General features: G+C 42.9%; 1 protein-coding gene across 2 annotated transcripts in view; it reads right to left on the reverse strand.

Annotated features, from left to right (window-relative positions):
• Positions 1–1720: 1720 nt before the first annotated feature.
• commd10 (COMM domain containing 10) overlaps positions 1721–12735 on the reverse strand; it is a 39092-nt gene continuing 28077 nt past the window's right edge. Inside the window, exons 6-7 of one of the 2 annotated variants that reach the window (XM_071404178.1) lie at positions 2267–2329; positions 1721–2162 (exon numbers count right to left, since the gene is read on the reverse strand). In XM_071404178.1, the coding sequence (XP_071260279.1) occupies positions 2124–2162; positions 2267–2329 (102 nt within the window). In that variant the 3' untranslated portion in view covers positions 1721–2123. Of the gene's footprint in view, positions 2163–2257; positions 2330–12735 lie in introns of both variants that reach the window. The other variant, XM_071404177.1, reaches the window with a different exon arrangement.

The raw sequence follows: 12735 nt of genomic DNA on the forward strand, positions 1-12735 counted from the left end.
ACCATAGACATAGAACACTTGATATATTGTCTGAGAGACATTGTCCCTCAGCACTCACTCACTGTTACAGGCCCTGCTGCACACAGGCCTAACATGAGCAGCATAACTCCACACAGACTAGGCCTAACATGAGCAGAGTAATTCCACACAGGCTAAGCCTAACATGAGCTTTAAAACTACACAGACTAGGCCTAACATAAGCAGCTTTAACCACACAGGCTAGGCCTAACATGAGCTTTAAAACTACACAGACTAGTCCTAACTTGAGCTGCGTAACTCCACACGGAGATCCATGTTAGAAGTGGACAAAACTGTTGCCTATTATCTGCCACTAAAAGCAAGATGAGACTTTAACTTAGTTGTGTTGATGTGCGGAAGCGCTGGTTCTTCTCTGTGAAGTTTTAGCGTGGAGAGCAAAGACTTGTGGAGTTCCTTAGATGGACTTGCACACTACAGAGTATCCCCTCTGTTTTCAATGTTATTGTCCATCTTTATGGTTAACCACGCAAGTCTCTCAACTAAATACTGTGTGCAGACCGTTTATTTTTTTGTTGTCAGTTTGTGACTGGGTTAAATTGTCTGTCTGCTGCTTGGCACATTTGTACCAGAGCTGCCGTCATCTCAGCCCATTATTTGAGGGCCAGCGCTCATTGCGCAGTGGTCAACCAGTCTTATCCAGGATTAGTGCATTATCCACTTATTTGAGCTGGCTGGTTCAGGCCACCCTTGATAATTGTCCATAAAAACCTGACTGCTTCGTGTTTACTGTCCAGCAGGCCTTGACACACACACGCACAAGTAGGACTCGGTTCTGTTCTCTCAGTTGGAGACTCAGAACGGATACTTTTTTTCCACGGCAGGATGTGAGCAGCCATCTGTTCCCCATGCTGTAGGACACACAGCTCCCTCAGGCAGTGACTTTGGTGATTTTTTTTTCCACATGGTGACAAAACTGTAAATTGGGTAAAATAACAGTCGTTACAGAGTTCTTGAGAGGTTTTCTAGAGAGAGGTGACTTTTGATGTTTTTTGCATTTCAACATCAGGTTCAGAGTGCTCACTGCCTGGTATCTTCACTCCAAAGAGGACGAAAGTAGAGCAAAGGTTTCATTTTTCCCCAGCTATTCTCCAAATTGTCCTGCCTGCGGCAAAGAAGCATGTAGCAGCTGCCTGAACCTACTCTTAAGCGAGTGACTAACTCATCCGTTTTACAACAGCTTTAGAGCCCATTCTACATGCTTATTATCCCATTAACACAGACGCTGCCTGCTAAGTTTGATACAAAAACAACCAAAGGCTACATAATTGTTAAGTAGGAAACAGCAAATTGAAATGAAAACTTTGCTCAATAAAAACCTTCATAAATGTGATACAAGGCCATAAAGTGTTTTACTGTCTTTCTCTAGAGGAGGAGGAGGGGAAACGGTTTCTTCTTCTTTTGTTCAGAGTGATGTGGACTTGACAGGTATTACGTGAGGAGAAAGGGATAATGTGAGACCCTGGGAGAGAAAAACCTGTAGCTATCTGTTTTGGTGAAACCTTGACCGTTGGACAATACGCTTCATTTAATATGGCTCCATTTTGTAAAGCTAATTGAAAATAATGTGCTTCGTTTAGGAATGTCTGTCCTGCTAAGTGTGGAGATGAGGATTTGAACTGTGCCTCTGCACTTCTATCTGATGAAACTACAGGTGGGGTAAGAGAAGAAATAACAATGCCACTTTTCAGATTACAACATTTTTTATATTCCTCTAGTGCTTTAGATTACATATACATGATATCATGTTTTGTGTTTGTACATTAGTAACATTTCATCAGCATTCATATAGAAACATTCCTAAAAATAACATTGCCTGAATTTCAACAACAACATTCATGTTGCACATCGGAAAACACAGGTAGAAAAATAGTTTAATTGAAGGATGAAATGTAGTTTGGATTACAGTTATATACACACACACACACACGCATCCTTTGCACTCAACAAACAGGGAAATGTGAGATCTCCCTCATTATACCATCACATTGTTATGATAGGTGTCCTGTCAGTGTGCATGGGGAATTTTAATGACAACACTGCTTCTTCCATAGCTGTCATCATATGAAAATAGAATGGCACCCGCATCAGGTGAGGGAGTCCAACTGGGCTTGAACTGTCTCTAGCTGCAAGGAGACAGAGAATGTTTGACAATTAGGAGAAAGGCAACATGCCTGCGGGTGTTAAGGAGTCAGTGATGTGGAAAGCAGAACCAACGTACAGCACTGACCTGGTTGTAGAAGTGAAGTAACTCCTGGTGGCTAAACTCCACAAACACTTTCTCCACCACACTCTGGAAGAGAAGAAAGATTCACCATGAGTCAACCAACATCACGGCCAACAACACTCCCTCCGCTCTCTATAAAAAAACACTCCTGTCAATTATTTGTGCACTTCTGTCCATTGAAAGTAAGTACACATACCGTCCAGTAAGTCATTTCCATCACTGCATGTATACTGAACAAAAAATATAAAACGCAACATGCAACAATTTGAAACATTTTACCGAGTTGAAGTTCACATCAGTCAATTTTCTATTGTACACGTCAATCCAGAGCATCCTAAATATGCTCTATTGGTGACAAATCTGGAGAGTATGCAGGCCATGGAAGAACTGGGACATTTTAATCTTCCAAGAATTGTGTACAGATCCTTGCGACACGGGGCCGTGCGTTACCATCTGAAACATGGGGTGAGGCCGGCGGATAAACGGCACGACAATGGGCCTCAGGATCTCGTCACGGTATCTGTACATTCAAATTGCCATCGATAAAATGCAATTGTGTTCGTTGTCCGTAGCTTATGCCTGCCCATACCATAACCCTACCGCCACCATGGGGCACTCTGTTCACAACGTTGACAACAACAAACCGCTCACCCACCGCCATACACGTGGTCTGCGGTTGTGAGGCTAGTTGGAAGTACTGCCAAATTCTCTAAAACGACATTATCCCCAGCACAAGGTGCATCTGCGTAATTATCATGCTGTTTAATCAGCTTCTTGATATGCCACACCTGTCAAGTGGATGGATTTTCTTAGCAAAGGAGAAATGCTCACTAACAGGAATGTAAACTTTGCACACAAAATTTGAGAGAAATAAGCTTTTTGTGCGTATGGAACATTTCTGGGATCTTTATTTCAGCTCATGAAACATGGAACCAACACTTTACATGTTGCAACTATAAAATAGGAAATATATTGTGAAAAAATAACAAATAATAAGATACCAAGGAAGTTAATCAAACCAAGACTTTGCTGTGAGAGTTATCCCAGTGTTGGGTTGTACACACACAAGTAGCCGGAGCTGTGGGGCTGAAGACACAATGGGGGGATGGAATGTGTCAGAGCACATTAATGAAACAGATATTAATTAGACCCAACATTATCATCCATAATTAAGAGAAGGGGAAATGTTGTCTCTCGCCAAAGCCCACTTGGTATGTGCGAACATGAAAATGTAGGGCACACACACAGACCCACCCACACTTGAATTGAGGTTTGACAAGGTAACAGATTTTGTGGAACCATATTTGCACATTATAAATATGTGACACAAGTCAAATATTAGATTGTGGCAAATTAATTGTGGGAATGAACCGGAAAGGAACATCTACAAAAATCCCAAAAGATGACAAAATGCCAAAGCTTTAGAATTGCCCATTCAATTTTCACTCCTTAATACTTAGATGTGTTGGTTTCCAGAGACCTCAGGATGATACATAGAGCTGGTTGAACTCTTTAAAACAGCCAACAACAAACCTCCTGTGATGGGGAGGTGAACCAGAGGACAGACCTAAAGGGTGAGGGATGTGATCTTCTCCACTGCAAGGGATCCTAAACATCAATGTGTCTGTCTGTCTGTCTGTCTGTCTGAGTCACAGAGGGGTTGGCTGTGTTTGGAGGTGTCAGTGAACATGTCATTGGTGGTGATGGGGAGGGAGGCACGGTTTAAACCCAGCCCAGTGTTTCAGCACCAAGGCCTGAGTAGGATTTGACAGATCTGGGCTAACACTAATGGGTATACATCAAGATCACATGAAATATCGAGGTAGCTAGGACAAGAGGATCAGGAGATACACCACTGCGCTGCATCTCTCTGTTTGCATGGGCTTCCTGTACATTAACAAATGCTGGTTAGAGAATGACAATTAAATTATGTATTGGTGAAGAAATAACCTTTGGGTACAAGGTATGGAAGAGAAACAACCCGTTTTGGGAACAAGGTATGGAAGAGAAACAACCCGTTTTGGGAACAAGGTATGGCAGAGAAACAACCCGTTTTGGGAACAAGGTATGGAAGAGAAACAACCCATGTTGGGTACCCTCTCACGGGGTACAAGGTATGGAAGAGAAACAACCCGTTTTGGGAACAAGGTATGGAAGAGGAACAACCCGTTTTGGGTACAAGGTATGGAAGAGAAACAACCCGTTTTGGGTACAAGGTATGGAAGAGAAACAACCCGTTTTGGGAACAAGGTATGGAAGAGAAACAACCCGTTTTGGGAACAAGGTATGGAAGAGAAACAACCCATTTTGGGTACCCTCTCACAGGGTACAAGGTATGGAGGAGAAACAACCCGTTTTGGGAACAAGGTATGGAAGAGAAACAACCCGTTTTGGGAACAAGGTATGGAAGAGAAACAACCCGTTTTGGGAACAAGGTATGGAAGAGAAACAACCCGTTTTGGGAACAAGGTATGGAAGAGAAACAACCCGTTTTGGGAACAAGGTATGGAAGAGAAACAACCCGTTTTGGGAACAAGGTATGGAAGAGAAACAACCCGTTTTGGGAACAAGGTATGGAAGAGAAACAACCCGTTTTGGGAACAAGGTATGGAAGAGAAACAACCCGTTTTGGGAACAAGGTATGGAAGAGAAACAACCCGTTTTGGGAACAAGGTATGGAAGAGAAACAACCCGTTTTGGGAACAAGGTATGGAAGAGAAACAACCCGTTTTGGGCACAAGGTATGGAAGAGAAACAACCCGTTTTGGGAACAAGGTATGGAAGAGAAACAACCCGTTTTGGGAACAAGGTATGGAAGAGAAACAACCCGTTTTGGGAACAAGGTATGGAAGAGAAACAACCCGTTTTGGGAACAAGGTATGGAAGAGAAACAACTCGTTTTGGGTACAAGGTATGGAAGATGACAGTTTGAAGTGCTGCCATAGAGGTTTATCTATGATTTGTAAATTAATCATTATGATTTCATGTTATAGTGTCAACTTATTCGATGATATTCAAGCAGCAGGTAGTGTTATTTTATGATACGCCTAATCTCAGCAGGTGAGGAAAGGTTGACATAAAAATGCACTTTTCATGAATTATTTGTTATTGTGCACTAAAAAATGTCTGATTTGCAACACTTGTCAAAGCTTTATGGAGCAAGTGCTATGGAAAGGAGAATTGCTATTAGTGATAAAAGCACAGAGCTATAATACAAGACCGCTCCTACTTGTGACACATCACCCAACCATCCAAACCATTAAACACTGGACCTAAATAAAAAACACCATGTCAGATGGAAAATGTTGATTTAAATGAAGAAAGAGAAAAAAACATTGTCAGAGAACACTCTGTAGATACCTAGAGAGAGAACGGGAATGTCAAATCCTTACAAACAGCTAAACTGCAATTAAATTGACGTATTGATCATGTCTATTTGTCAATACAATCCCCTATGTACGTACTGTATCCCAAGTGGTGCAGCAGTCTAAGGCACTGCATCTCAGTGCTAGAGGTGTCACTACAGTCCCTGGTTCGAATCCAGGCTGTATCACATCCGGCAGTGATTGGGAGTCCCATAGGACGGCGCACAGGTTTGGCCGGGGTAGGCAGTCATTGTAAATAAGAATTTGTTTTTAACTTCTCTAGGGTAGGGGGCAGCATTCGGAATTTTGGATGAAAAGCATGCCCAAATTAAACTGCCTAATTCTCGGGCCCAGAAGATATGATATGCATATAACTGGTAGATTTGGATAGAAAACACTCTAAAGTTTGCAAAACTGTTAAAATAGTGTTTGTGAGTATAACAGAACTGATTTGGCAGGCAAAATCCAGAGAAAAATCAATTTGGGAAGTAGTTATTTTTTTGGTTTTGTAGTTTTCTATTCAATGCCATTACAGTATCCATTGACTTAGGACTCAAATTGCAGTTCCTATGCCTTCCACTAGATGTCAACAGTCTTTAGAAATTGTTTCAGGCTTGTATTCTGAAAAATTAGGAAGTAAGAGCAGTCTGAATGAGTGGACCCTAAAGCGTCACAGAGCTTTTTCATGCGCGCGACCGAGAGAGTGCCTTTGTTGTTTACCTTTTATATTGACAACGTTATTGTCCGGTTGAAATATTATCGATTATTTAGGCTAAAAACAACCTGAGGATTGAATATAAACATCGTTTGACATGTTTCTATGAACTTTACAGATACAATTTGGATTTTTTTGTCTGCCTGTTTTGACTGCGTTTGAGCCTGTGGATTACTGAAGAAAACGTGCGAACAAAACTGAGGTTTTGGGGTATAAAGAGACTTTATCGAACAAAAGAAACATTTATTGAGTAAATTAATGTCTGCTGAGTGCAACCATATGAAGATCATCAAAGGTAAGGGATTAATTTTATCTCTATTTCTGACTTGTGTAACTCTTCTACTTGGCTGGTTACTGTTTGTAATGATTTGTCTGCTGGGCTTTGTTCTCAAATAATCGTAAGGAATGCTTTCGCCGTAAAGCATTTTTTAAATCTGACACCGTGATTGGATTCACAAGAAGTTAATCTTTAAACCTATGTAAAATATGTTTTGTTTTCTGAATTCTTATAATGAGTATTTCTGTATTTGAATTTGGCACCCAGCAGTTAAACTGGCTGTTGAAGAGGTGGGACGCTAACGTCTCACGTACCCAAGAGAGGTTAACTGACTTGCCTAGTTAAATAAAAAACTATGTATGTGCCCTACTGTATACTTTCGGTGAACTAATTGGGAAACGTACAGATTTCCCTGGAAATCAATATGAACCCCTTAAATAAATGTGCAAGGCATACACGTTTTGCAGGGTTATGTGGCTTGACAGTTAAATGAGGCCATTTTGAACGCTCTTGCCTTTGCCTTGTGAATTGTTGATGGAAATCTTGACAGAAACAGGAGGCAGAGCTGTTGGGTTTCTGGCATCTCACCCTCAGCTCCCCAAACATTCTTAATTATGAATAAAAAATCCAACTCCTGGGTTAACCGTTGCCATGGACACAGAGCTCTTAAAAAGCCAGCTTGAAGGTGTATGGTGCTGTCTGTTTTGGCACAAAATGTCAGACATCCCTGTGTATTTGCAGAGCTGCTCGGAGGGATATGCTCTTAAAGGGAAATGTCAAAAATATACTACTTCATATTCATCATCTCCAGCACCATGCTGTTTTTGCAACAGCTAATGGGGATTCGAATAAAATACTAAAAATACACCCCAACATCAACATATGTGAAAACTCAGCGTTTCTATGTTTTGTAGTAAAACAGATAGAGTAAGATGAGGGTTTCCAATGACATCGGTCTGCATTGTGTGATTTTAACCAATTATGAGTAGGCATTGCTTACTATTTGCCTCCTAATTGTCTACTAATTGGTTGAGGATGTCATTGGAATCACTTATCTTCCTCAATCTTTTTTTTTACTACAAAACATAGAAACGTGTCATTTTCACATATGGTGATGTTGGGGTGGTGCTGGAGATTATGAATATGAAATTGTATATTTTTTTTAAATTTAAATTCCCTTCAAGTAGAATTTTTCTGTCAATCATTTCTCACAGGTGACAGCAAAATGAATATGTGTGAGGGAGAAAGCTGTAATATTTTGTTACCAACACAAGGGCATGAAAACTGCTCAATTGTCAATGTAATTTGTCTATTAATTGAAGGTGAGAAGAAAATCATTTTTCATGCTTTCTGGAATGCTTATTGAATAGTCTGATGAGTTGGAAAAAGCACACTTGGAGTAGAATTGGTAAAAGCCAAATGTGTTGGACGTTTCGGTCATCATGAAATCTATCAAACTTCTTCACTCACATGTCAACACAACCATTATGTTGCATGACAAATGTAAATGAAAAGTCCCAAATCTGACATTCACTCAGATCCAATATACAAGTCAAACAGTCTTCCCTGTCACATCCCCCTGGAGAGCCTGACGCCTGGGGAAAGGTTTCTGTCTGCCTGCCTGTCGTTGTGTGTCTGTCTGTCTGCCGGTGTGTGTGTCTGCCTGCCGGTGTGTGTCTGCCTGCCGGTGTGTGTCTGCCTGCCTGCCTGTCGATGTGTGTGTGTCTGTCTGTCGGTGTGCCTGTGCTTGCCTGTCTGCACCTATCTGTGTCTGTCAGTGTCTGTCTGGAGACAGTGGTCAGCTCAGGGAGAGACTACATCCCCTAAATTCCATCACACCATAAACATGCCAGGAGACAATAGGTAGGATATTTACAACACTACAATTCAATGGGATTTTCAACTGTCATAAAAAGATGGAGGGTTTGTGCAAATTCCTGGCTGTGGCCCCCAGCATGCAGTCAGAGATGTGTTGATTACGCCCACTGAGCTGAGGTGTCCCCAGGCTTGGGGCCAATGTGCCAATCTGCCACTCAGAGCTCTTCTGATTGGAGTCACCAGAGGCCCAGTCTGGATTCTAATGCCTGGTCTTGGTACTGGTACAGGGAGAAGTGATTGACTTTTAGATGTCACAGAGGGACACTGTGGTTTATGACCATTAACTGGAAACCATGGGCTTTGTTTTGATATGTCTTCACAGAACAGAAGCATGACGGGGTGAAGCGTTGCTCCTGCCGAGCCTGTGCAGAGGCTTTCACACCTTTGTTCGTGCTGCTGTAGAAGCCCAGGGGCAGAGAGCTGTTTTTTCTTCTAGCTCTGCCTGCATTTCGAAAGCCCACATATAAACAGGCTACCAGAAGCCCACATATAAACAGGCTACCAAGGAAGCATCCATCCATTGCAAGATTGGATTGACATTTGTTGAAAGCTAAGTCGAGTCAATCCCCAGATGAATACAAAGATCCAATTAGAGAATAGGAGAGCATACATGCTCGGCCAGCCAGACTTGAGCACTGCAGAAAGATAAACAAAAAAAATGACAGAGGATCAGACAGAGGACACATCAGACGATCCTAATGGCAGCACTCCTGAAAGGATTGGGTTATCAGACTGTTACAAATGGAAACTCGGAGAATAAGGATGTTTAAATAAAGACCCTTTCTGATGTCAAAACCTGATGCAAGAGACAAGAGGATTTCTCTAGATTAGAATATACGTTCATGACATAGGATATCAAAGAAAACATTCTCTGTGTCTTTTAACACCAGGTTTGACTGACACACCAAGCTCGTACTCGACGATGAGCATATATTTATGAACTGTACAGACATTTGGGATACAAAGGACGTCCTCGGTGGTCGAATGAAAATAACAATGGCAGTTTTGCCTATTGGTTTGTATACTAATGATGTCAGAGGCAGACTTCCTGTTAGTGCTTGATTACAATAAACCGCATCCTCTGTTGTGACTTCAAAAACAATGAAGCCGTCGCTGTGCTCCAGCCACGACATGCAGCGCACACATCCGACTCCTGACCAACCTAATCTGCATTGCTCAACCACAACACAAAACCCTGAATGCTTTATTGAGAGGTTAATGTTGGTCTGAGGTCGAAGCCTCCGGGGAAATTGTTGGGTCATTTTGTTTAGCAGTTAAAGAAATAGAAGAAGTGTCCCCCCTAGCTGACTGACTGAATATAGCCTAGTCTTACTGAACTCCAGCTGACTGACTGACTGAACCCTAGTCTTACTGAACTCCAGCTGACTGACTGACTGTACCCTAGTCTTACTGAACCCCAGCTGACTGACTGACTGTACCCTAGTCTTACTGAACCCCAGCTGACTGACTGACTGTACCCTAGTCTTACTGAACCCCAGCTGACTGACTGAACCCTAGTCTTACTGAACCCCAGCTGACTGACTGACTGTACCCTAGTCTTACTGAACCCCAGCTGACTGACTGACTGTACCCTAGTCTTACTGAACCCCAGCTGACTGACTGACTGTACCCTAGTCTTACTGAACCCCAGCTGACTGACTGACTGTACCCTAGTCTTACTGAACCCCGGCTGACTGACTGACTGAACCCTAGTCTTACTGAACCCCAGCTGACTGACTGACTGTACCCTAGTCTTACTGAACCCCAGCTGACTGACTGAACCCTAGTCTTACTGAACCCCAGCCGACTGACTGACTGTACCCTAGTCTTACTGAACCCCAGCTGACTGACTGACTGTACCCTAGTCTTACTGAACCCCAGCTGACTGACTGACTGTACCCTAGTCTTACTGAACCCCAGCTGACTGACTGACTGTACCCTAGTCTTACTGAACCCCAGCTGACTGACTGACTGTACCCTAGTCTTACTGAACCCCAGCTGACTGACTGACTGTACCCTAGTCTTACTGAACCCCAGCTGACTGACTGACTGAACCCTAGTATTACTGAACCCCAGCTGACTGACTGACTGAACCCTAGTCTTACTGACCCCCAGCTGACTGACTGACTGTACCCTAGTCTTACTGAACCCCAGCTGACTGACTGACTGTACCCTAGTCTTACTGAACCCCAGCCGACTGACTGACTGTACCCTAGTCTTACTGAACCCCAGCTGACTGACTGACTGTACCCTAGTCTTACTGAACCCCAGCTGACTGACTGACTGTACCCTAGTCTTACTGAACCCCAGCTGACTAACTGTACCCTAGTCTATCTGGGGCGGAGGGGATTTTCACACGCCTCTCCCACTGCCGTTCAGTACAGTACACAGCCTGGCGCAATAAAAGAGCACAAAGGCTGGGATTGTCCCTGGCCGCAGCCTAGCCAAAGAGCTGTAATGACAGGCTTTGCCACACAGAGGCCTCTTTCAGAGCAGGCCTCATCTCTGGGCACCAGCTAGGCCTTGCCTTCCCTCCCGGTGCCCCCACCCCCTCCCAACATGGGAATGAGGTCTCCTCCTCTCCAGTTCCCTTGACCTCTGCACAACAGAAATACTCCAGGGGCAATGCAGGTACAACATTGTTGTGACACTCCCTGTTAATCAGTTAGCCAGCTCTTCTGTTAACTCATGCACTGGTTCTTTTTTGGAGAATGGCCTTGACAAGTCATGTTGAACCAATCCAACCAAGACGTTTACAAAAGGATGAAACCCAACGCAAGCAGATTACCGGACTTCAACTCAAACAAACCACCAGATCCTACATCTCTCTCATCCTCTTAGATCCAAAAGGGGGAGGTTGACGTATCTCCTCGGGTTTAAACTAAAACACATCTAAACATTCATTCTCATCAGGCAGTAAGCTTTGCGGTGCCTCTGATGCATCTTAACTTCCATTACCAATTTTCTCTCTGGGAGCTGCTGTGGCTGGGTGCTGTTGCTCTCTGTCTGAGCTCATTTCGAAAGGCTGACTTTGGTAACTGCTCTACCACATGAGAAATCAACTGGCCCTTGTAACGACCGAGAGCAGCTCTTTATTTTGTCTGGAAACAAGCGTCAGTGTTTTCCTTAAAGCAACGCGGGGAGCTTCCAGTGTTTCAAAGCTGGCAGTGTTTGAGGAGACAGCGCAGATGTCAGAGGAAAGAGTGAGGCCCTCCTCCTGTTTACTCAGAGTGACACAGGCTGTAATAACACTCAACACTTTGATTCAAAGCTGCGGACGGAGAAGCCTAGCTGCGGACAGAGAGGCCTAGCCGCGGACAGAGAGGCCTAGCCGCGGACAGAGAGGCCTAGCCGCGGACAGAGAGGCCTAGCCGCGGACAGAGAGGCCTAGCCAACGATGAACATTTCATATTTGGTATAGAAGCTGGCATAGATACATGCAAATGAATCAAGTTGTATTTTATTTGATAAAAGTATTGGGATAAGGCTCCATACAGCACATATATTTAGTTTTAATCTGGTTAAAGTATTTCCCTAAATATAACCATAGATGAGAATTATCTTCACTAGACATTATGCACGGCAGGCTTTGACATGCTCATTCGGTGGAAAATATGAATCCAAATTGATCAAATAATTTGATTTGATTTGATTCCTTTTTCAGCCAAGTACATCAACATACATGTTCCATTGCACTAGGCATAGAATAGGACATAGAACAGTGCCCACGTACAATCTTGATTTGTTTCAGAACAACAAGTCGAAGTACATGGATCGGGCTTCTTCTCTAGTCCAGCAGCTTAATAGTTTATCCACCATGGCCCATTTACCACCATCTGTTACTTTGTCTGAAACATGGACCTCACTTGTGAAGTCTCCCCATGCAAGTCATTAGTGTGTTTGTTTATGTTCTGCTTGTGGCCTCAAAGGACAACATACCTTGTTAGGAAAGCTTTAAAAGTGGAAATAAGGCTACATTTCTGCTGTCCCACGACGCAAGTTATTTCCATAATGTAGCACTCACGGAGGGCACATCGGCCTCATTAAGACACTCGCTAAGGACCAGATTAGCACTGCATTAGCATACAGGAGGGTCCTACAATATAATTACTTTACACTTCACAGTAAAGTGCAGAGACGGAGATAGTTTGGAAAAAATATACTCATTTTCGGCTCATATTAAAAATATATATTTAAAAAAATAATATTATATATATATATATATATATATATATAT

Source organism: Salvelinus alpinus, chromosome 5 (genome assembly GCF_045679555.1).
Source record: "Salvelinus alpinus chromosome 5, SLU_Salpinus.1, whole genome shotgun sequence".
In the NCBI taxonomy this organism is placed as follows: Eukaryota; Metazoa; Chordata; class Actinopteri; order Salmoniformes; family Salmonidae; genus Salvelinus; species Salvelinus alpinus.